This window comes from Metopolophium dirhodum, chromosome 2 (genome assembly GCF_019925205.1).
Source record: "Metopolophium dirhodum isolate CAU chromosome 2, ASM1992520v1, whole genome shotgun sequence".
Classification (NCBI taxonomy): domain Eukaryota; kingdom Metazoa; phylum Arthropoda; class Insecta; order Hemiptera; family Aphididae; genus Metopolophium; species Metopolophium dirhodum.
Genome location: NC_083561.1, coordinates 10,011,267 through 10,038,209, shown reverse-complemented (window position 1 = coordinate 10,038,209; position 26,943 = coordinate 10,011,267). Strand labels below are relative to the sequence as shown.

The 26,943-nt window shown below is 27.8% G+C and overlaps 2 protein-coding genes across 6 annotated transcripts in view; both read left to right on the top strand.

Annotated features, from left to right (window-relative positions):
* Positions 1 to 93: 93 nt before the first annotated feature.
* LOC132939962 (lipid droplet-associated hydrolase) lies at positions 94 to 15,546 on the top strand. Of its 3 annotated transcripts, none has more exons than XM_061007408.1 (6): positions 212 to 346; positions 1,869 to 1,993; positions 5,721 to 6,018; positions 8,278 to 8,609; positions 12,610 to 12,798; positions 15,202 to 15,546. In XM_061007408.1, the coding sequence occupies exons 2-6, from the start codon at positions 1,907 to 1,909 to the stop codon at positions 15,424 to 15,426; spliced, it is 1,131 nt and encodes a 376-aa protein (XP_060863391.1). In that variant the 5' UTR covers positions 212 to 346; positions 1,869 to 1,906; the 3' UTR covers positions 15,427 to 15,546. The 3 variants fall into 3 exon arrangements, with proteins under 3 accessions (XP_060863390.1, XP_060863391.1, XP_060863392.1); XM_061007409.1 differs by having other exon boundaries at positions 248 to 346; positions 1,951 to 1,997; XM_061007407.1 differs by lacking the exon at positions 1,869 to 1,993 and having other exon boundaries at positions 94 to 346.
* Positions 15,547 to 15,693: 147 nt separating this feature from the next.
* LOC132939960 (tetratricopeptide repeat protein 39C-like) overlaps positions 15,694 to 26,943 on the top strand; it is a 30,348-nt gene continuing 19,098 nt past the window's right edge. For 2 of the 3 annotated variants that reach the window (XM_061007405.1, XM_061007403.1), the window contains exons 1-2: positions 15,694 to 16,579; positions 25,044 to 25,224. In XM_061007405.1, the coding sequence (XP_060863388.1) occupies positions 25,069 to 25,224 (156 nt within the window). In that variant the 5' untranslated portion in view covers positions 15,694 to 16,579; positions 25,044 to 25,068. The remainder of the gene's footprint in view (positions 16,580 to 25,043; positions 25,225 to 26,943) is intronic. The other variant, XM_061007404.1, reaches the window with a different exon arrangement.

The window sequence follows — 26,943 nt, the reverse complement described above, 5'->3', positions numbered from 1 at the left end:
TGTCACGTAAATACTAAATAGTAATATAATCGTAATAACTAATAACAATACCTCGGGACGACGCAATAGTTTAGCACGGGTGTCGAGGTCGCACTGAGACGACGCGTTGCGCTCGTTGTGAAAGGTAAACACTTCGCCGCGACTCGTTCGACGACGAGTTCACGGCGAACGCGAAAACGACGACGACCGCAACCGAATGGCAGTATCGTATCGTGTCGCCGCCACCTCGCTCTATCCACGGTTTCCTGTTGTTAGTCGGTACCGTCGCGCGACCGCCGTTTTCATCGGCCAACTACCACGAAAACACAACGGAATCGGAACGGATCGACGCTACTACCACCAAGGCGTGAGTACGATTTATAATCAATGTTTAGTTAAAATGTCAAATCGACAATATAAATAAAATAATTAAATATGATAAACGAGACGTCGTAGTGTTTACGTCGGCCCGTGGCAGTTGCACTGTTGTAGAAACGGTGCACACCGGACGTCGTCAGGTGTGATATCACTGAATTATAGTGATAAGCATAGGTTTTCGTTTTGTGTGATAAGAGATATCAGTGACTCGAATCGCGTTCGCGTTTGAACAGCTGATGATGGGCCGCCGACAGTCGACACGTTGTGTGTTGCAGCGTCCCAGCTGTGTGAGTGTGTGACGCACCACTTTTCACGACATAGCATAACAAAATAAATTTCTATTTTTATTTTGCCATACGAGTATGCGAAATGCGACTATGCATGATAGTATCATAATATACCTACTGTCCTACTCTAAATTATGTTTCGATTTCTCTCTTTTAATGCCAATATCATATTTGCAGATCAGCAGATCGTACTATAATAATAATAATTTATAACACATCGTTCGTGCAATTTTTCCTCGGACAGCCGTTTGTATTTTTTGAAAACCTTCAGTCTGTACTTATATGAATATGATATAACTATATAGGATATATTATGTCAGTAGGTACATATTATGATAAGGCTAAATTGATAGGCTTAAGTAAGTATACTCGGTTGTGTTTAAGTTTAACGTAAGGTATTTTTAGTTATAATACGTCTCGTTTTAGTGTATGTCTAACAATTTGTATTAACCACAGTTCGCATCAGCATCATTAACCCGGTTCCCCGCCAACAACGATAATAATATTATATTTTACATCGTGATCAGTAGGTACGGCGATAGGTTTTTGAAATCTTATCCATTAAAATATCTCACTCCACGGCAGTTCACGCTAACCTATACGCAATTATTATTTATCTCTAGGTGATTACCTAATTACTTTTTTAAATGGTTGTTTTATCGTTTAAAAGGACGTTATAACCGCACGTGTTATCTCCGTCTTACTAACGCATCGACAATATAATGTTCAGTTGAATCAGTTATACTATGTTATTTTTAATATTAGAGAGAATTGACCTACAAAACGATTTAAAGGTAAGAATAATATCCAAGACACCTTGAAAGGTTTTTTTTTATATGTTAATTTTAAAGCAAATTATGAACATTTTAAAATTGTAAAATTGTTTGTACTTTTGAAAATGCTCATAACTTACTTCAAAATTTAAATATAAAAATAAACCTTTCAAGGTGTCCTAGATACGATAGGAATATTAAAAGTAACAGAGTTAAGTTCGCCATACACTGACACTATGCAGCGGTGGCGGTAAAATTTATTTATCTTGGCGGTGTCACCGCTAGTGATCGGTCAAAAAGTCCGGTATGAAAAACGTTGGACAAAAAGTACGAAAATACAAAATTGTCTATTAAATTTGCATTTATAATTATAATATACCTAATGTAATATTATATATAGTCAGTATATGTATTTTTTTTTATAATTTATTATTTCTTATACCTTTTTTAGATTCTGAGCGAAGCGATGATGAATGTATTGATTTTACAATGATGTGTGTTTTTTTTTTTTTGTGTCTGTCATCACCTTCTAGGACAGTAAAAGTGCTTGGATTTTCTTCAACAGTACCTTTTTTGGTAGGTAAGTGAATCTAGTTGGTACTTTGGGGAGTCAAAAGTAATTTCTCAGTAGTTTTCCAACGCGACGTGAAAAACATAAGAAAAATTAAGGAAAAACGGGAATTTTTACGCAAAATCTGATTTTGAGAAAATCGATTTTGGTTTTTGGTGCAACTCTAAAACAAATGACTACATGAAATTTTGACTGAATGTTTATATTAGCATTTTCTATACACAATAACATTTTCCAAATATTTTGACTTATTTTGAACTGTTTACGGACATTTTCAGTTTCCATTTTTTTTAGTTTTTTTCTCTATAAATATCAATAAAATTTTATCTGTTGGGTAAAAAAGCTTAAAAATTTAATAGAAGGCTCCTAGGTTATTGTTTCAAAGACAGAGGAAAAAAAATTAAAAATCCTAAGTTACAGTTTTTATTTGTACCTAAGCATTTAAATTTTAAATCTTGACAAAATACGGAAAAATCATGAAAATTAGCAAATTATTTTGAGTTGAGAATTCATAAAAATTTTTCTTTTTAATCTAAAATTTGAAAATGTAATACAAGATTATCCATAAGTTTGTCTACCTGTATCAAACAAAAAATGTCTACAAGAAAGTCAAATTAAATTTTTATGAGTGTTTGAAATTCATATTTTTACAACATTTGATATTCACTCGATATCTCTGTAACGATTTTCTAGTTTTTTTTCTATAAATATCAATAAAATTGTATTTGTCGGGTAAAGATGCGTGAAAATTTAATATAAGGCTCCTGATATATCGTTCTAATAGCAGTTGAAAAATATTAAAAATACATAGGCACAATTTTTTTTTATAAGCATTTAAAGTTTAAATTTATAATTTAATAATTATTTTGTAGTTAAATATGTATAAAATGTTCAACTTTTATAGCTAAGGATTGAAAATTCAAAACAAGACTCCACGTAAATAGGTTATGCAGGGCTTAGCAAATCCCCATATTTGGATGCCATAAGCCCAGATAGGTTTTAACATTGAGTTGTATATTAATAATTTGTTGTCAATAGAGAGTTTGGACTTGAGGATAGAATGTAAAAGATGAAGTCTGGTGTTAAGAGCCTTTCTTTTAATTTTGAGGTGTGGGCCCCAGATTTCTTATTCCTAACAAAAATATAACGGCGATATCCGCGATGACACAACGTCACAATATACAATAATTATAGGGGAAACCCGGCTGAGATGTAAAATGGGATAACCCAATCATACAATCATAAGATTACTTTTCTGGGATTAATATTATTCTTACCTACAGAAATCTTACAATATAAAATAGGTAATAAAAAATCTTAACCTTGTTGTTTTAAATTTTCAATTCTTAGCTATAAAAATTACGTTTCCCTAAAAAATAATATTGTCGATGTCAATACAAAAATAATATTTTAAAAAAAAAAGTTATACGTTTTAAAAAATCTAGTCTACAGTTATAATGTTACAGTTATTATTTTTCCTAAGAAATGATTGTCGATGTCAATACAATAATAATATTTTAAAAAAAAACATTCCGTTTTTTAAGCAATGACCTATATCCTATTCAAAAATTCTAATTAAAATAAATTGATTAGACAATTTTGTATTTTCGGACTTTTTGCCCGACAGTAAAAATGTACTCAGACTTTTTGTCCGGCAATCAAATAATGAATATAAAACAAATAACCGTAGACACTTTAAATTTATATCATATATTTATTTTATCAATTCCTATACTTGATAAAATGTTCAAAATACTTTGACAGTTTTTGAGCTGTATACAGACAATTTTCAATTTTAGATTCTGAGTGGAACGATGAATGTATTGATTTTACAATGATGTGTGTTTTATTTTTTTTTGTGTCTGTCATCACCTTTTAGGACAGTAAAAATGCTTAGATGTTTTTCAATAGTATCTTTTCTGATAGGAAAGTGAATCTATTTAGTACTTCAGAGAGTTAAAAGTAAAAATTTCCCAGTAGTTTTCAAAAACGCCATGAGAAACAAAAGAAAAAGTAAGGAAAAACGGGAATTTCTACGCAAAATCTGTTTTTGAGAAAATCGATTTTGTTTTTAAGTGTAACTTTTAAACAAATGAACGTATATGCATGCAATTTTCACTGGTTGTTTATATTTGCATTTTCTATACACGATAACATTTTAAAAATATTTTGATTAGAACATTTTACAACTGTTTAGGAACATTTTCAGTTTCCAATTTTATTAGTATTTTTTTCTATGGATGTCAATAAAACTTTATTTGTTGGGTAAAAAAGCTTTAAAATTTAATACACGGCTCCTACTATATTGTTACAATGATATTTGAAAAATATTAAAAATCCTTAGTCACTTTTTTTATTTATAAGCATTTAAAGTTCAAATCTTGACAAAATACGGAAAAATCACGAAAAGTAGCAAATTATTTTGGGTTACGAATTTATAAAAATTTTTCTTTATAAATCTAAGATTTGAAAATGTAATACAAGATTCCTCATAAGTTTGTCAAACTTTATCAAAATAAAAAATTAAATTTTTATGAGCGTTTGAAATTCATATTTTTACAACATTTGATATTCACTCGATTTCTCATGTAACGATTTTCTTATTTTATTGTAATTAAAAAACGAATGACTGTAGACACTTGAAAATTTCACTGAATGTTTATATTAGCATTTTCTATACACCATACAATTTTGAAAATAATTTGACTCTTTTTGAGCTGTTTACGGACACTGTCAGTTTTCAATTTTTTTAGTTTTTTTCCTATAAATATCAATCAAATTATATTTGTTGGGTAAAAAAGCGTGACATTTTAATGCAAGGCTCCTGATATTTTTTTACAATAGCAGTTTAAAAATATTAAAAATACATAGGTACTATTTTTTTTTATAAGTATTTAAAGTTCGAATTTTGACAACATTTATCTAATTTAAAATTTAATAATTATTTTGTAGTTAAAAATATATATTTAATGTTCAATTTTTACAATTAATTATTGAAAATTTAGAACAAGGTTCCACGTAAATAGGTAAATAAATTACTTCATACATAATAATATAATCAAATATAGGTACTTAGTAATACAACATAGACTGACTGACCGTTTTCGCTCAATATCGTTTTTCGTATACAATGATATTATATACCTATGTCCTATATCATTGAATTCAAATTTAATACTATCCATTAGAGTGACCCACTTGTAACCTATTGTAGAGCAGAGCTACACTTACTTGCCCACATTTTTTTTTATGAATTTCTAATTCAAAATGATTTGAACATTTTCATGGTTTTCTTGATTTTGACGAATAATGTCAAAATTTCACCTTAAATTACTCGTGTCCATAAATAGTTCTATAAAAGTCAATATAAGAGAATTGTTCTTGTATAGAAAATGGTCATGAGTTATGAGTATTGGTCATACTCATAACTTATGACTCCATGTAAATATTGTTAAATTCGTTTTTGAGTCATTTAAAAAAAAAAAAAACAATTTTTTCGAAATCTTGCGTGAAAATGTCAGGGTTTTTTTAATATTTATTTTACTTTTCTTGAAGCTTTTGATTACTACTGGGAGTTGTTTAATTTTGATCCCTCAACTAGATTCTCTTTTTTACCAGAAAAGATGCTATCACTCTAAATATGTATAGGTATATAATATGTATTGTATTATTGTGTATGTGTGTGTGTTAGTCTATTGTAAAAAATGTAATTGCATTATCATTTCGACACAGATGACTACAGCGGCTGCAGAGGCATCGGCAGCAGCGACAGTTGCAAAGATGAAGTCGACAACTGCGGATGATGACAGCGGCTGCAGCGTGAAAGCGAGAGATCTATGGGTGGACGTTAACGGCGTGCCCACTCGAGTGCTGTGTTGGGGCCAGCCAATTGACGAGGACAATAAACATGAATTAAAGAGAGTAGTGCTGTGCGTGTGCGGCAACCCGGGTGTAACGGAGTTTTATGAAAAATTTCTGCAAGAAGTCTATCGGACCCTCAACGTTCCTGTCTGGGTGTTATCGCATGCAGGTACAAATGTTATCATTCTTTTACATTTTTACTATTTTAAACTAAGTACCTAGGTGTTTGATATTAATTATTATTATTATCATTTAAGTGGAAGTCAACTATTCAAATATAGGTACTACGGAAATGTTTTTGAAAGATTTTTATTTTTTAACTTACAAATAAAAAACATATTGGACATTTTAAAATTTGCAGTTGTCTATTGGACTTGTAGGTTTCCTTAAAACGTAGTGATATTTTCATCAATCAATAATTAATCCCTAAGGTAATTAATAATTTTGATTAGGTAAATACTAAATTTATACCTAAACGAATGAATATAGGTATATATAATTTATAAACTACCGTTACTGTACCTAGGTACCTAAGTGTAATTATTTTTATTTGTTTTATTTAACTATCTAAAACATTAAAAGATGAGTTTACAAAAATCCTAATTTGAATATCTGTAATTAACAACAACACGTAGGTAAACGATAAAAATAACTAATAATTATTTGTTGATGTGTAGTTAATTTAATATGAATTTTTATAACGCCATAACTTAAAAATAAATTTGTTTGTTTTCAACTAAACACTTGTATGTATACCAGTGGGCATAAAGGTGTATACTTGTATACGATATTACGTAATACATATATTAGGAACCAACTTATACTTTCTAAACTAATACAATTTTCTCATCTTTTGTGTTATATTGTTAAACGTTCAGCAAATAATACACTTTAATTAACTTCATATAATATGTATTTACAAATTAATGTTATTGATACATTATTGATAACTTTTAAGATTACATGACTGTTAATATAGAATTTATTGTTCAATCAAGCTAAAAAGGTCCATTAATTATTATATTTCCTTCCTAGGTTATCATAATGACATAAATTATTATAAACCAAAATAATTTTGTAAATTATGTTTATTATAACTTAACCATAATATCAAACTTGGCGTATTAAATAATTGTTTTTTTATCAAACTCCAAATAAAAGTTATTTAAATTTAAAAAAATATTTCAACATTTTTTTTACATAAGTTTAAATAGTATATACTGTAATGATTTGTAACTACCTACTATACTATACTAATAAGTAATAATAATTATTTTAATTATTATTTACTTGTACCTATACAGTTATATGTATATAAATTGCAGTGTAATGAATTAACTTGATAAAGTATTATTACATATTTTATAAGATTGTTTCCTAATTAGATTATATCAACATATTTTACTATTATAATTTAGGTACAATATAGTTAATGTGTTATAAAGATAACATCTATTACTATATTGTCATTGAGCGCATTCGTATTATATGCTTTTAAAAAGTATTATATATGTGCATAGTGGCTATTTTTATAAAATTTTCAATATATTATAAGAAAGTAGTAAAATAATGATGTTATATAATTTTTGATTTTTAAACAAACTATTAAAATATACTAAAACTAACTATTAAAAATTATAAATTATTATTTATTGAGTTTTAAAAAAACTCATCAAAGTGTAATGTTTAATGCGAACAAATTATAATAAATTTCCTGTTCTGCATGTTGCAGTTATAAAATGTATACCAAGGAACTTTGTTTTCCTCAGTAAACCTGTTCCATAATGAAGTTATCACGTGATAATTTGTCCAAATACTCACATAAATTTGTTAATTGATTTATTAACTCAACTATTATAATAGGTTTTCTTAAAATTTGAATGATATATTAGTTCGCAATTTACATATACTTAAGAGAATTGGTAGTCTTATAGTTGTTATAATTATAATTTATTCGTTTTTGTATTCTGCAGTAAAACACCTCGCAGAGTTAATTATATTACATTATTGTTTATAAAATACATGATGGTCTGTAATGCTTTCCCGTTATCCTATATTCCTTTATTATCCAAATATTTCTATTGATATAATAATTTCTATAAAACGGTTATATATTTTTTTTTAATAATAATATTAATATTTATTTTATTTATTATTACATTACATAATCTGTAATCTGTATTACGTTAAAATAAGTGTAATTGAAGGGCAATAGGGAGACAAGATTGCAGGTGACTTGTTGAAAAAACCATTCGTTGATGTGTAGTGGGATGTTTTTCAACTATAATAACTAATAAGTCGTGATACCAATTGCATCTTCTACGCCCACAGGGTCACCTGGGATAGTGACAAAATTTTGAAAATTATGAAAATTAATATTTTTTATTTAAGTGGTCTTTTAAATATAAATTTGTATTTTTAATTTTAGGTCATGAAGTTCCACCGTCGAATTTGGGACTTACAGTCCCTGACCCTAAAAAGTATCCCGATCTTTACACGGTAAAAGGACAAATAGAACATAAATTAAGGTTTATCGAGAAGTACGTACCAGATAATTGCGATCTATATTTTGTGGGTCATTCAGTCGGGTCGAAAATTATATCAGAATTGCTAAAGGACAGTGCAATGGCCCAGAGATTATCTGTTAAACGTTCAGTGTTCCTGTTTCCCACTCTACAGAAAATGCGTGAGACGCCTAACGGACGTAAACTTATATTTACTGCGTCCAATTTTCTATCCATCACAATATTTTTATCTTGGGTAAGTCCTAATACAAATATAATAAATACAATTATTTTACTTTACTTTAATAGTTATTATACGTTTCACATTTTATTTATTTTTTGTCCATATTACATTATGTATACAATCATAATATTAATATACATATATACCTATATACTAAATTAATTATTTTACTAATATAAAATTTCTTAATTTAGGCTAGGTTAATATATTGTATTGATAGACTATAATATTGATGTCATTCTTTAAATTAATAATTTACAATAAATTATAGATTTTAATTTTGTATGATAATTTATATATGATAGATGATGATTGATAATAGTTAATATTAATTGATTATTTAAATACATTTTTTTGTTTCGGTTATTTAGGTATATAATATAACCATTACTATAATAACCATAATATAAATTATAAACTATATAAGTACGTTTATTGAAATTCAATCATATCCACATTGTAATATTCTAAAAAAATTGTAAAAAATTAGTAGGTTTAAAATTAAATAAGGCTCATAACACGTGGTCACAACAATACTGGTTTTAGATTCCTAATACGGATTCTAGAATATATTATTGTTCGCATGAATTACTTTAAGCCCCTCGTAGTATTTCAAAATTCCTCGTCAGAAAAAGCCGGTGAAATCGGTTTTGGTGTCCATGCAGACACGTTCTTAGATTATATAGTATTATAGTTGTATATAGGTAGACATGATTTTCATAAGATGCCACCTGGCGTTTAAAACTTAAACATCATATGGAATAAATTATTTTTATTAAGGTTTATATTTTGAAGTATTTATCTTCTTCAATTGAATTCCATAAAATTAAAAAATGCATAGTACCAAGAACCAAAATTATTGTTCTATCCACTCTTAAGATTCATAACTGTTGAAAATATAATGTTTTTGAATAAAATAATAATAAAAAATGTCTATATATTAAGTCTGTGATGTTTGCTTAACATTTTTAAAATACAAGTTAAAAATAATACAGGTATACATAAGCAATAATTATTCTATTAGGTCATTAATAACTGATAAATAAAATAATTGTCTATACATCATTTAATTAATTACTTTTTATAAGTTAAAATATTATTTAATTTACTGAATAAATTTAGTTAAATTTAATTTATTTAACATACATTTTCTACTAAATATTTAAAATTGCTTATTTAATAAAAGTACTTAATACTTATTACTTACAAGTATATAAGAGCTACTTAATTTATAAATATCTCGAGAATATCACAGAACATAATATAATAATAGACACTAATTGATTTTATCAATATATTATGACATACCTACTACGGTTTAATAATATAAAATATAAATTAAAGTTCATTATTATACATACAAATAAGGCATTGCATTATTGAAACTCTTAATATTATTATTGTTATTTTAAATATATAATAATATACTTTATTAACTAGTTCTAGAAATTCTCCTAATTACACGAGGAAAACTATTTTCAACAACTTAAATAACGAAGTAAAGAGTCTAATAAAAAATGTATGTGAAAGTCAATCCAATAATACCAATGATCAAGCCCGGATTAAAGGATGCACGGTCCCGGGGACCATCTTTATCCCCAAAATATATTTTTTAACGCGTCCAAAAGTTTTCAAAAAAAAAAAAATTATTTAGCTCTTGTAAATTAGGTAAGTATTTCAGTTAAAAGTATTAATGCATATTATACTAAACTTTAGAGGACCATAGTTAATAACCCAATAAACCAAAATTGATCATTTGACTGTCAAAATGTTCAAAAAAGAAGCTTTACCGGAATCCATAAAAAATATAGTAGTTACCATTTCAAAAAATAAAGTCGATTTTATTATTGGTACAACTGCGTGTTTAAAAATTTTAAAAATGTTATAAAAAAATTGCTTGTTAAAAATAAAGAAACACACGTCTTTTTTTATTTTAACAAAACCCTATATCATCGATCCATAATTGTTAAAAAAAACCCGCGTACACTGTATATTTTTTGTATAGTAAAAAATTATACAATAATATAAAGTCGTTAATATGTAATGATACAATTATTTTGAAGTTAAAGTTGAAAGGGGGCCTACTAAGTGTATGGTGTCTCGGGGCCCAATTGATCCTTAATCCGGGCTTGCCAATGATATAATTAATATAATTAATAAAATCAAATAAAAAAGGCAATAAATAAAATAATTAGTGATCTTGATGATAATGTGTGTATCAATAAAATCATTAAAATCATAAAAACTCAATATGTCTAAACATAATATCGTATATTATACTAATATGTACCTACCTATAATATGTAATGCTGATGTTAATTTTTGTTTCTAAAGTTTCTTTTATCATGTTATGTTTATTTAATTATATCATATTACTTTCTTGATTTTTAATTAAGTAAGTATGATAATTGAAATGAAAAAAGTCTGGATTTTGAAAACTTCAAGAATTTGTGTTAAATAGGAAAATAATAAAAATGTAACTCAGTACTAATAAGTAGGTGGGTAATTTAGCTAGCTTTAATATAAAATATTAAAGAGAGAGATTTGATAACACACCCAAGTGGTATAACTGTTACGGGAAAAAGTCAAAATCGGGCAAACCTCAGAAATGCCCGGAAAAAACGCGAAATGTTTATATTTCGGCTTTTGATCGGTCAAACCTAGTTATGACCAACCTCATTTGGGCAAAACCGTAAACTGAATTTTATCGCGTTATGCCCGAGCATTTCTGAGGTTTGCCCAATTTCGACTTTTGCCCGTGACATAACCACTTGAATCCATAAAAATATCGGCGTGAACAGTCCCAAAATTTCTATTTTTTAACTTTTCTCCTAAACTATGATAGCTAGAAAGTTGGTTGATAACTCATTAAAAAGGGATTATCAAATAGATACTAAATGCAGAATTCAAATAAAAAAAAAGAGTTATTTTTCGCTAGATTTGCATTTAGCGAGGTTAATTTCCAAAACAGGAGAACGGATTTTGTTGTTTGGGGTCTTGTTAGATTCACATTCGCTAGGAGAAATGCAGTGAAGATTTTTCTGGATTCAAATTGTTATACCGTTTGGGTGTGATATTAGTTAATAAATTTCTAAAAATTTAAAATCAAGAAAGTCCACGTGCCGATCCCTGACTTGGCAAGCGTTTTTTTATTTGTATAAGTATTTTACTTTAAACGAATTGTTATATCGTTGAACTCCCCATGCCAGATACGAGCTTACAGCTCAGTTGTTATTCGTATCAGCTATTATCGATGTATTTTATTGTATTTATTTAATTGTAATTGTTTTGGCTGAATAAATAAATACATTTTTGCCTTTATTTGTTCTTATCGATTGGCGTATACATTTCTTTTATTATTACTTATTATATTTCATTATACATAGACATAGATCTTAAATTATACACATATACTTATATTAAAATTAAAAATAGCAACAATTCTTTATTAATTAATTGGGTTAGTAAGACTACATACATAGGCAGGTAATGAGTATAATGACTATAAGAATGAAAAGTCCACATCAGAAAGCAATTATTATAACGAGTAGACATTAATTATGTTTACGTTCTCAACAACTAATCTTATGATGCGTTTAATAGTAGAAATATAGGAAACAATTACAGTAGTTATTATTTATTTTTTTTTTATTTATAAAGAATATTTACAATCAGTGTTAATGTTATCAGAATAATACAATAAGCAAATTTGATAATTTATGTACAATATTTAACTTTGAATAATATGAGGAGGGAGGCCAACTAGTGATGGAACCCAACAAATAGTAGTTATTAAAGTACTTTCGTAAAAAAAACTTGTGTTTTATTTAATATTATATTTAATTATTTAAATGAAAATTTAAATATTAAATTAACAAAATAACAAATCAAAAATATTGTTATTTTGTATTTACAATATTAAAATATTTTAATATTATATATTATATATTAGGTATTATGTATTAGGCTACCTAATGCTTAAAATAATTTGAAAAAATATTTATTTATTTAGATTTTTACTACATTTCCGGCTTTTATCAAAACATTTTTGGTAAATATGACCCTAATAATCATGGAAGGAGGACGTGTCGAAGATCATGTTATCAGGTCAGCCGTGCGTTTGGTTCATCCAATGGTGTTGCGCAACGTATTTTCAATGGCAGTAGACGAAATGGATAAAATATACGATTTGGACGTCAAGGTTTGCTTTAATACATTTACCTATTTACCTAATGGAAGATTATAAAGTTTTTCTCGGGTATCAAATTTTAAAATATCGATCAAATTTAGTAATATTTTCAATAAATTAACAAATAGAATAACCAATTAAACACATTGTCTAAATACTCTATACATGTGATTTTCACATTATAAATGTACACTGTAGTAAACCAACATACTAAATATTTATAGGTATAAAAAAAGCTTATACTTCACAATTCAAGTATAATTTAAAAATTGATCACCTTTAAAAAAATTGGATGCCTTATTAGGTAATACAGAGATAAAAACGTAGACAATAAAAAGTGCCTAATAGGATTTCAGAGAATTCTAAGAATCTCGATTGTATACTTCACCAGCTTCGTTTTTTTTTTATGACGTGTTGAAAAGAACCATCACAATAGATAGTTGTTGATGAATAGAAAAACCCGAAATGATTATTAGTTTGCGGTTGATCAAAATCATTTTTATAAATTATAAGTAGTGGCCAAACTACCGACTATTCTTTATTAAAACCTACTAAAAAATAGGTGAAATAATATTTTATAATTTATTTATTTATATTATATATAGGTAGATACTAGATAGCTATAATAAGATTTATGTCCCGTCTTTGCTTAGGACTATTTTTCACATTTTTTTTAACGATATTTAGCGTGCAATTATGGTGCTACGCTAGGGTGAAACCTCCCCTGAAGAAAATTGGGGTCCTAGCAAAATCCAAAAATTCCTTTGCAAATTTGATCGAATAAATGGGTTATAATAATAAATGGGAATAAATGGGCATAACTTTTTTGATTTATTTTTTCGTAAATATTTTAATGTATTATTTACGTTGCATCGTATAATTAAGTATGTAGGTATAAGTATATAAGAAAACATTTTTTTTACTATACAATACTATAAATACTAGATACAAAAAATTAAACAATTTTAGATATTTTGTTGTAATTTAAAAATAACCACAGCCCACAGTAATAATATAAAATTTATATTTATATTTAATATATAAATAAATATATATAGTAATTATATTAATACAGACTGATAGTATAAATCGTTGTTCTTGTACAATGATTCAATATTATCTTTAGCAGCAAACATACACGTTGAGTTCAAAATCGGCATTGTTGTAAGGTGCTGTTGGGCACTAATATTGTCCGGTAGGGAATATAAAACGTGCCTTTGAATTATTAACGAAAATATGCGCTTGAAAAGTACTTATATAAAATATGAAGAATTCACTTTTTCACGTTGCGTATTACCAATACTGTACATAATAAAGGAGCAAAGCGCCTGGGACCTGGGTGTATGATATTTGAATGAAAAAAAGAGAAAATAAGATTTTTTCGTTTAGAGAGGGCTCTGGAAATGGCAATAAATAAGCAAATCGGGGAAATAGTATGCTAAATATATGTGTTTAAAAATGCAAAAAAGAGGTTTTTGTCGTCTTGTGGGGGGGGGGGAGGAAATGGCAATAAAGGGGCACTTGGGGTTTTGAATTCGTAGTTTCGAAATAGGTCACACAAATTATTGGGGGACAAAAAACCTTCAAAATTCAAAATTTGGATTAGGAGGGCTGAAAAACTCTTCTACACCCCCCACCCCCACCCGCCACCTTGTTTTCTTTTTTAAACTTGATCTGGTGCCTAGCAAATTTAAAATCTATTCACGCTAAATTTTTTAAATTCAAAATGGGTGGGGGGGTTATACATAACTATAAAAGTATGTTGTTGCTACTGTTTTGTTGTACCGAATACCCAGGCCCGGATAAATACAAAATATTACCCTAAGCAAGATTTCCAAGGCGCTCCTGCGCCATTGCTCATATATATTTAGTATTTACTATTATTTATATATCTTAATGATGCGTTCCCATACGTTCCAATACATACAAATTTTACTTATATTTATTTAGAGCTGTAAATACACAATTTATTAATTATGAGAGTTTTTCTAGCTTTTTAGTTTTTATAAAATCATTTTTATAATGTTCACCATCATATTAAGTGTTTTAAAAAGTTCAGTTTCAATATTAAATTAAGCTATTATATTTAAACGGTCCTCTTTCATTGTAGGCCTCATATTATAGTTCTAAGAATAAGCTGCGACCTTATGTACAGTTTATAGTCTTCAACAAATGGGTTAAACAAAATAAATTTAAATTTGTACATGACGTTTTTCATTAAACGATTTTACATCAGCTTTTTTTTATTAAAATCATACATACAGCATATATATAATATCAAATATGTTCTGAACAACATTTGTTTTCCCTAAGTATTTGAATACAATATTTTGTTTTTATTTTGTCGTGTACTTAATTACTCAATTCAAATTGCCCATAGAAGTATTTACTTGATGCCATTTTATGACTTTGCAGCCGTTGAAGGACAACGCGAAAAGATTGCACATGTACTTCGGCAAAACCGACAATTGGTGTCCGACGTCGTTCTATGACGACATCAGCAAGTGCGTGCCGGAAGCAGAGACTGTACTGTGCGACAAAGGTTACCAACACGCGTTCGTGATCGGTCATTCCGACGAGATGGCTGGCATCGTGTGCGACTGGCTCCAACTCGACCTAGGGGACGCTAAAGCGCAGTAGTATGCACTGACATTGGACGTCATCTGCATCGACTGTTGTTCGCCTTCAGTGTTAAGAAATTTTATTTTTATATATTTATTTTTTAAATTATTATTTTATAAATATCTTTTTGTACCTATACCAATTGATATTCTTCTAGTCTGACACGCCTCACCTCGACACAAACAAATAAATCGCAAACCGTACAATAAATATTGGGGTATGGTATAATACATTCAACATTGTTAGTATTGCATATTTGAATCATGTCTGTATAATTATTAGTATAGTTATATATTTCACATGATGAAATAATAACTATGATATTATAATATTATAATATTATAATATATTATGACAAAAACAACGTAGTTTGCAGTGCAGTTGCCAATTGCTATTCCTTTATTTATTGAATAATTACCTCAGTATCCATATTATATCCCGTACACTGTACAGTACCCACCTAAATAATATAATATTTATTTACATTTTGAGTACAATATTATAATATGGATAAGTACCAAGCATGTTTTCCGCGTTCCATGGTATACAGGCTACAGGCACTATATATTATAATATAATATTATTATAATTCCATGACTGCTGCGTGAATCCGAAAAAGTGCCGCGTATACTTAAAGACCGTTCAAACAGATGGATAAAACATATACGTATACATAATGTGTCAGTATGTACTTATGTATGTATGTATGTATTATATGTATGTGGACATGCTGGCGCGTGTTTTTAAAAACAAGGTCATGGGAAATGGGAATAATCGATTCTATTGCACGCGCTCTTACGTGCACGAACCCCCATCCCTTCCTCACAACCACCGAGTTCAACGATTCGGCGGTGGCGGCTTTTATTGCACGTTTTTATTTTTTTGCTCCGTGTCCCGCGTGTTGTGGCGCCGTCGTTGGCAGCAAAAGCCGTTTTAGAGTTCAGTTTCGCGACCACGTCTGGTCATTAAACAATTCGTTTCCGCGCGCACACGTCGTAGTCCGACACTGGATTATTATTTCATACAATAAGGCACGTATCTTAATATCTATTATAATGGAAATTTAAACGCTCACCATGATCACGGCCAGCGCCTCGAAGGTTCATCGTTTATGAGACCGCCGCAGCCTTTTGACTTCGAATTTGCAGCGGTGTGGACGATCCTCGCACAAGTGAGTGTGTATAACACAATATAATATTCAATATTAGTACATACTCATACACTTATACTTATATATACATATACGTACATACGTAGTTCATAGCGTAACTTGTGTTATTTTTAGGGGTAATATTTTTTACTAATTCATGTATAATTTATGGATTTATATTTAAGCGCAAATTTCAAAATATCATCGTAATCAGTTATCTGCAATTATCACAAATAGAAAAATTGCCAATCGTCTTATATTGTATCTAATTATATAGGTAATTAAGATTTTGTCCAAACATTTTAACTTATTACTAAGCTTTACGATTAAAAAAATTCAACATTTAATTTTGCAGTACATTATAATATATAGTCATCAGATTAGTTATTAGATTTCAATATTTCATCTAAGTATTATGTAATGACAGACCTACCGATAAAACTGGAACCTACCTAACAAAAAACACGTTTATTAAATATATTTCTTATTTTATATTACAGAATCAAATACAGCTTGTGCGTTATACATATTTAAATCTATAACTTGAGTTAAAATATTAGTGTGTATTACAGTAAAATATTTTAGTTACAAAACATGGAATGAATTCGATGAATGTTTAGAACTACGTACCTATACTTACGTAATTAAATTATACGGCACCAGCCACCAAGTGTACCTGTGTACCTATACATTATTGCACATATATCCTACAGGTAATTTTAGTAGAAATGTAGGTATGTCTGGGTAGTATTAAAAAAGTACGCTCATTATTCTACATTAAAAAAACAATTAATTATTAATTACATCCCACCCATGAGCTATTACTTATTAATTATTATTAACAGCAAATATTTTTTACAATTTAAATTTGCTCTCATATTATTATAACCGTTGAAAAATATTAGATTATTATTTTCATTTTTGTATTAATTGTGATATTAGTAAATGTATTAGTGGGTGGAAATACCTACTTATAAATCAAAACAGAAAACATTTATTGGAAATGTGGGACAAATACATAGGTTAGCCCTACTCAATTCTTACTTTTATTTTTTTTTTATTAATAATTTACATTATAAATTCAGTCCGTCTGTTTAAGTGGTAATGGTAGGTATAGGCAATGTATAATATTATATATCCACTAGTTTTTTTAGCTATAAACTAGTAGCATTAAAACATAACAATATAGGCACATTTTCAGTATTTTTGTCCAATTATCTATATAATATTATAAATTATTATCTAATTACCTAAATAGCTAAATATAATATCGCTTAATTTATATATATTATACGTGTGTGTTTTTTTCACGATACGTCAATACTATACAGACAATTATTTCCCGATTAGGTAATTCCTCCACTTTGAAATAAAATATCCGACTTGTTTTATGTATAATTACGTATATTAGTAAGAGTTTTTTTTAGGATTCCTAAGAGTGATAATTGAACAGACACCCTAGATTTAATCTGTTTAAAAAAGTCAGCGATCCGGTGTCATGTTAAAAAAGCTAGGTAGGACTTTTAAGTTTTTAGTAATTTATTTATCAATCTTTCATTCAACATTTTGTGTTATATTTTATGCTCAAAATAATAATTTAAGTCCAAATAATATTAATATTTTTGAATTGTCTTTTGTGTCATTGTTTTTGCTTGAAAAAAAACAATATTTTTTATTTGTACCTACCACATAAATAAAATATTTAAAACTTCCAAATTTATAAATTGTTTTATTAATATTAAGTCCAATAGACAATAATAATTAATGTACAGTGTTGATTATTTCTTACTTGTATAATTATTGTATCATTGTACATGTTACTCAACTTTGTGTAATATTTAATTATAATTTTATCTCATAAAATGTCGATTGAGTTTTTAGATATAGACGGGATTTGCTCAAACACGGGTTTTCCACAAATCACTTGGAATAGAATAGAACACTCGACTGGCCGGTACTACCTCGATATCTGATCGTGGCCATTTTCCTCCAAAATAAGATATATCGTATTCTCCAAACTTCTGTTCGGTTTCCTCAAATAATAAAAGACAATTTTTCTCCATTACTAAAATATGCATAATTGCCACCCTCCTAATAACAATAATATATGTATGTACAATGTACGTTTTTTGTACAATAATACAATTTAAACAATTTAAGTCATAAATAAACAAAACAAATTAAAGATCTAAAAGTGCAAAATGAAAAGATTAAATTATTTTTTCAAAAGTTTCAGCCGAGTCAGTGAAAATATCAAATATATCATCTCTGAGAGGGTGTAATACTCGTAGATCTGACGTATGATATACCTTTTTTTCTACACAATATTTTTAAGTTTATTTTTTAAAAATTGTTTGCACAAAAAATAATATAAAAATATCATTAACATATTATATACGCCCGTATGCTTATTATTAGGCTTAATTAAAGTTACGAAACTATTGACTGTTGATACTTGATGCCTTACTTTCTCCTTATACAATACGGTGTCAGCTAAAATATATAAGCTATTATACATATAGGCAACATAACGAATATAATTTTATACATTATAATTTATAAGCAATAATTATAATAACCAATTTTTGAAGAGCAAAATCGATAGGTACGCTGTACCAAGTATACAGTGTTTCTATGTCCTATATGTTCTAAGTTCATATTGTGTAGAAGAAAATTGACTGCAGAAGAAAATTATCTTTCGTAGATTAGGCCCGTTTTACAGCCATGTTTATCGTTTTTCTCGTGATGTCATAATAATATGAAAAGAATTTTCGGTATACGATTTGTTGGAGCCTTTCAAAATTTAGACACCAGGTCCACCAACAGCTCCTGATCATTAATAGGTACGATGCTCGTATTTGTATGAATCAGGCCCAGATATGTAAGTATATTATAAAGGTACTTATTTTACATAAAATATTAAATTAAAAAAAAAAAATAGGTCATTCAGTCTAGAATAAAATCACATCTCAAAGCACTATTCACGCGGGATCTATATTTTATTTAGAGCAGAAAAAATAGTTTTAACCTCATTACTATACTGGCCTTAATATTAAATAAACGAATAAAAATAAAAATAAACTTAAGTAATTATGGAGAACAGAGTTCTGCATAGTGCATATTATATCTTAATGGTACCTAACATATCCAAAACTGCGTTTATTGAGCACTGACATCATTCCTCACTATTCTTTTAAACAAGCGGTACAAATTTAATTTACTTTAATCAAATTAATAATCAATTAGGTTTTGATTAATCAATCATAATAAATTATAAATCAGGTAAAATCAAAATGTATTAATTAAGAAAAAAAAATACGAAATTGAGTGAATTGAAGTGTTGAATATAAATACATAATGATAATTAAATAACCTGTATGGTCATAAAACGTAAATGTAATTTAAATGTTCGATAAAAAAAACTGCAAAATAGGTACCTATATTAACGATATAGACTATAGTTAGTGTCTCACATGAATAATAAAAGTGTGTTGAAAGATAGGTGATCATTATATTTTATCTCGCAAATAATATGTTCTAAAACAAAAAATCAACTATATATTATATATATATATATTTCAATTTTTCATTTTCCATACCAAATAATACAAATGTGTTAACACTGCAGTTCTTGCCGCACGGGTGTCACATGCAGATGCAGCCCAAAGTAACCTTTTTTCTTTTTCCAAATCCTGATTGTGGCTCGTAGAAGGTGGGTAGGAAATAATGTTTTCAGTGGCTATTAAAACTTAATGAATATCCCGATTGAATCTAACGTATTTTGATATAAATATTAAACAGTACATTTACACGAGCTAACAATATTCGGAGCAAATATTCTAACAAAATACAGTTTTTATGCGAAGTTAAATTCATTGTTTTATACTTCACACCCAAGTATATTTCAGTTTAACAGATTTTAAAACAATGCGCAAACATGCAGCGAACCATTAAATAATTTATATATTATTATTTTGTACAATAAAAAATGCATTTTTTAATTTTCGAAAATTATAGGTAGGTACTATTATATGAGTTGACTGTATTACCTCCTAATAATTTTCTAAGACTGACTAATATTTAAAAGTTGTGTTCGTGTAATGTTATGTAAAAAAATTAACTAACATGTTAGTGCATTATATAATGCATTATATTATAGTATGACATTTTTTTTTATTTTACCAATTTTATTTATACGTTGATACGTTATTTTGTGAAACAATAAATGTTTGGACGTAATCTGGATATTATTATAATTAGGATGGAATATGACTATAAAGCTTAGTAGCCTAATTTCTTATACATTCTATAAATCTTTTTTGAAGTTTGTATATGTATACGGTGATTATTATTTTTAATTTATAGTATCTACGAACCTATCTCACCTATTCCTATATATACGGCTATAGTCCCTAAAATACAGTGTTTACACTTATAGACTACTCTGTCTACCTCAATAAAAGTTATTACGCTAGTAATAACATTAAACATGAGAGGTCCTTCAATTTTATGATAGGTAAAAAAAAATTACCTGGTAAAAACATCTCTAGGCAGCAGGGGCATGCAGTTGTCACCGTGGAATAATCAACGTTTTGTCTTTGTATATACCAACGTATAATACGTTGATAAAACGATAAGCATTGTGTATTTAAGTGATACATGGAAGTTCACATTTTTGAATTTCGATAATTGTATTGTTTGAAATTATAACATTTTATATTATGAACTTTTAAACAAAAAATAATTTATTTTTAATTTACTGTAAAACGAGCTTGTATGTACCTATGTATATAAGCTAAATGTGCTAGAAGCCATAATAATATATCATAATTTATAATATAATTGAATAAAGCCGTTTATTTTTCCTTAACTGTTTTTGTTTATTCGTTTTATTATTGGTCCTGTACGGCACTACATTATAGAATAGACCTGAATAGTGTACCTATAATGCAAATTATGTAGGTTACTTGCTCCATTTTTACAATATTAATACTTTAATAGGTACCTATCGTTTACTAATTAAAATTATTAATACTTTATTTAACTACATAGTTATAACTCGGAGAAGCGTAAAGGAAAAATGGAAACGACCTCAGTGTATGGGACATTGGGACAAACACTTATTATCTATATGGACATAATAAGGTTGACCGTAGTTGCAGATAAAACAATAGTGACGCAAATAAATGTATATGAAGGTTATAAATATTTAATCGATTTTTTTACTGTAGACGACTTTTTTTTATAATGCACCTACAATATTGTTCCGCATATTAACTATTAAAGGCTAAGGCCATTTTATACTCCTAAACAATCTACTAAAAACTATTCAATATTCATAAATAAAAATATGCTACATTGCTAGTTGCTACATAATACTATTTAAATGCCTGACAAGGGGTTTAATTATAAAATAAGAAATTATATAAATAAAACTCACTTTGCTGAACATTAAGTTTCTTACATCGTCATTGAGTAGTAGATCACTGTAACGTAAGTATGCGTTAAACAATTCAATTGATTTGTAAATAAACATAACTTAATTCTTAAACTAAAAGGGAATTTGAATGTAAATTCATTGTACCTACCTATATATGCAAAAAACTAGTATGAAAGAAGGAGAATTATGGATTAGTATCTATTATTAAGGTTAACTTATGTCACTAATCACCATATAATATAATATGTTCCTAGTATTTTCTTAATTCAGTGTAGGTTGAACATTGTTGCCAAAAACATTGCATACAGCCATATAGGTAATAACTTATTACTAATAAGTATATACCTATGGCGTGAATAGATTCGTCGTTCGTAGTTCATTCTTCGTTCATTCTTTAAATTTTTTGAAAATAGCATTGTGTATACAAAGTTATAATATGAGCAATAGTGGAATGTTTAAAGTTTCTACGATTAATAGTTTCCTGAATTCCTACAAAAAAAAAAAATATAAAATTGATTTTATTTATGAATAAGAGTGGAAAATATCACGATAATTATGTGAATTAAGTCAATTATTTAAAATCAGTGATTAAAAATAAGTATACTTATATTATATATATTATATATATATTATTATATATAATGGGTTAAAAGTAATATTATAGGTATATTATATATTTTTAAAGTTTATTATTTAATATTATTTTTTTGTCGAACAAAAATAATACTTCCATGCATAATTAAAACTATATAATCTATAGTTTGAAGTATAAAATAACCATTTAACTCAGGTGCGTGACGCTGGCACCCGCAATTTTGAAATTCAACTCAAAAACCACATCAGTATTGTTATACAATTTGTATAAATTTGTAACCACAATTCCAAAATTTGTACACCCCCCCGTCGCCCGTAAAATCCAAAAACGATTTTCTGGTGCCAGCATCACGTGACGCTGGCACCCGGATTTCGATGTATTTGGCCTATCGACCCAAAAACCACATCGAAGTAATTGTTATATGATATGATTATACATATTGCCGGTAACATATATATTATAATTATACAATACATAATACACATTAAACATTCTTTAGATTTATTCAGAAATTAAATTTAAGTTCTAATATATGTAAATATATTATTAGGAATGTATTTATATGTAATATACTAATATATACATATTATATTGATTTATTTTGTATTAAAACATCATTAAAAACAAAATAGTATATATTTTAATAAGAGTTAGCGTTTAAAGAGTTAACAAATTGTAGTGGGTATTGTCTTGAACATACAATTTTTTACTATCGTTCTAGATATTTAGCAATTGGTGCACATTTAGCAACTTGACATTTTGAATTTTCATTTATTAAATGCAATAATAAATTAATAAAATATTTATTCTTTTTTTACAAATCACAAAATAGTTTTTGTTGAAATTGTAAAAACAATTATCATTATTTATAAATAATAATTAATACAATTAATAATAATTGAACTCTTATAAAAATAATATGTGACGTTCAGTGAGTGGGTTTGTGAAGGAACTGGACCATTTTTGCATGGGGCTAAAGACTCTCTGGCCACCCTTTAGCACCATGCCTGTACTTACATTCTATTTGTATTTTAATTTTAATTTCTGCTCAGAAATGTTATTATCTAAATAAATTACCTTAGCTGGTAGGTAGGTAGTACCTATCTACAGACTGTAGTCCTATGTAAAAATCACAGCCTAATAATATTTAGCAATATTTATGTCAAGATAAATCGGTATCTAATGAATTAAATTATTCACTTCTCTAGTAATATCAAGTATAATATTATTTTATATTAATCACATAGGAGGTACCTAGTGTATTGAATGATGATGTCTGTATGACTGTATAAATATAAGGTATTATTTAATTTTAGATTTCAGGTGCGTTCAAACGCTGGAAATTGAACCAGTCCGGTCGTATGCCATTATATAAAACCTAACCATTATATAAAACACTCATTTGACCAAAAACTTTATTATAATTAGGTAGGCATATGATTATATTATGTTTATATCTTGTATAATGATCACGGTCAAAAGGAATAATTAAATGTTTATTTTTATAAAGTTCAACTAGTGTATTAAAATTAAAAATATGCCTAAAATCATTAACTTTGATAGATTTAGAAGATATTTAATAGGTAATGCAGTTTATAGTTGTTAATAATCTAGATAGATGATTGTTGTAAGTTCCTCCACTAATTGGCCTAATTGATATACCATAAGTAAAAACTGATTGTACCAAGGATAAATAAATAATTCTTTCGCATCACGTAACGCATGGCACCCGGAAATCGTTTTAGGATTTTACGGGCGATAGGGGGGTGTACAAATTTTGGAATTGTGGTTACAAATTTGTACAAATTGTATAACATTTACTGATATGGTTTTTGAGTTGAATTTCAAAATTGCGGGTGCCAGCGTCAGTGCGTCACGCACCTATTTAACTCTGTATTTAGAAATAGTTAAAAAAATATTAAATCAGAGTAAAACTTAAATGGGTTAGGAGATAACTAGATATAAAGAAGAATTTTGTGGGACATGTGTAGGGATTTTGTAATCTATTCAATAACTAAGGTTGTAACCCCCCCCCCCAAAAAAAAAAAAAAATTGTTAAATAATAAAAAAATATCATTAATAAATCATTTTCATATAGGTTTTGTCAAAAATTAATTTTAAGCCCCCACCGCTCTCCCCATGAAAAAACTAGATACGCCACGACTGTCAACAGTACACAAAAAAGGTAATGTAAATCAATATCAATAAATACTGCAGTTTTGGAGATTAAATGAGGGATGTATTATGAAAATATATTACCTTTACTTATTATAAATGCATAAAGCTAAGATTTTTATGGCAATAACAATAATAAGTTACAAGTAATTATGTTTATTGTTAGGACGTATATTCATTGTGTTTAAATTGTTGGAAGGCCATTTGATAAACGTTTTTTGTTTGGCTTGCATATAAAATCGTTACAAGACGTTATTTTATGTTTATTATTTTAGACGAACTCGGTCGCTGGTAATTGATATGTCCTCAGACAATGAACCTACTTGGAGAATATGCAGAAAAGCAGTTTGGATGTTGATACAAAATGTTAATAACTTAGCCGATGCCGAAGCTTTACTCAACCGACAAGAGAATGACCTTCATATTGCAAGCGGCAAATGTTTCATTTTATTATTGGTCTATAATTTTTTATTTTACTAATTTTTCTCTAAAATATAGTAGGTACCTTACTTATTTACCATTTACCTACATTTTTCCTCCGTAGAGTTTTTCATCGTTTTTAGATGACGTAACTAATCTTTTTTCGTAGGGTTTTTCGTTTCGTTTTTGTTTTTGGAGCTCTCCATCATGTAGTACTGCAAACGTGGCCCATGCCTATATACATAATATATAATATAGTGTCATCCAATTATGTATCATTATTTATTATTAAGTTTTGATTTTATTTCGAAAAAAATGTTCGATAAATTAATGATAAAAACACATTATATCAAAAGTCTTATCCAAGGGCGTCCGCAGGGGGGGGGCAAGTAAAGGCAGTGCCCCTCCCTTGGCTTTTTCTGGGTTGATTTTCATATATTATCATTGATGATTTTAATGTTTTAAAAAAACTAAAACTGACCTAACAATTCTAAATAGAGGACTAAATTATTTTTATTTAAGATTCTGAGCGAAGTGATGAATGTATTGATTTTACAATGATGTGTGTTTTTTTTTTGTGTGTCTGTTATCACTTTTTAGGACAGTAAAAGTGCTTGGATTTTCTTCAAAACAGTAACTTTTCTGATAGGAAAGTGAATCTAGTTGGTACTTTAGGGGGGTCAAAAGAAAAAATTTCTCAGTAGTTTTCAAACGCGACGTGAAAAACAAAAGAAAAATTAAGGAAAAACGGGAATTTTTACGCAAAATCTGTTTACGAGAAAATCGATTTTGGTTTTTGGTGTAACTCTAAAACAAATTACCTTAGGTACATGACTATACACGTTAAAATTTTGAAAATAATTTGACACTTTTTGAGCTGTTTACGGACATTTTCAGTTTCCATTATTTTTAGTTGTTTTTTCTATAAGTAGGTATCAATAAAATTTTATTTGTTGGGTAAAAAAGCGTGAAAATTTAATATAAGGCTCCTGATATATCGATCTAATAGCACTTGAAAAATATTAAAAATACATAGGCAACATTTTTTTTATAAGCATTTAAAGTTCAAATTTTGACAAAATTTATCAAATTTATAATTTTATAATTATTTTGTAGTTAAAAATTTATAAAATGTTGAACTTTTACTGCTAAGGATTGAAAATTGAAAACAAGGCTCCGCGTAAATAGGTTTTATATAAATTACTTTATTCACAATAATATCATTCAAATATACTTGGTAATATCATAGGCTGACTGACCGTTTTCGCTCAGAATCGTTTTTCTTATCCAATGATATTATATCATTGAATTCAAATTTAATACCATCCATTATAGTGACCCACTTGCAACTTACTGTACAGCAGAGCGATATCCACTTACCCACCTTTTTAATATTAAATATATAAATTCTTATATACATTTTAAGCTTTTAAATGATTGTAGAAAAGTTTAATAGATAGAACTTATCATTTAGACTACTTATTTAATCTGAAAATTATTTTTTTTTTTCTGTAACTATAGATTTAAACTTTAGATTATATATTTACTATAAAATCATATAAAAACATGTGCAAATTTAAAAATAAAATTTTAAATTTAAATTTAGAATAAACTTCAAAATGTTCTAAAAATCTTTAAATGCAAAAAATGGCCTTATTAAAATCGTCAAAAAATTCAATGTAGGTATGTTATAAAACGAGTATCACGTGGATTTGGAAAACAGTGCAAAGATCATTATAATCCCAACCTCAATCA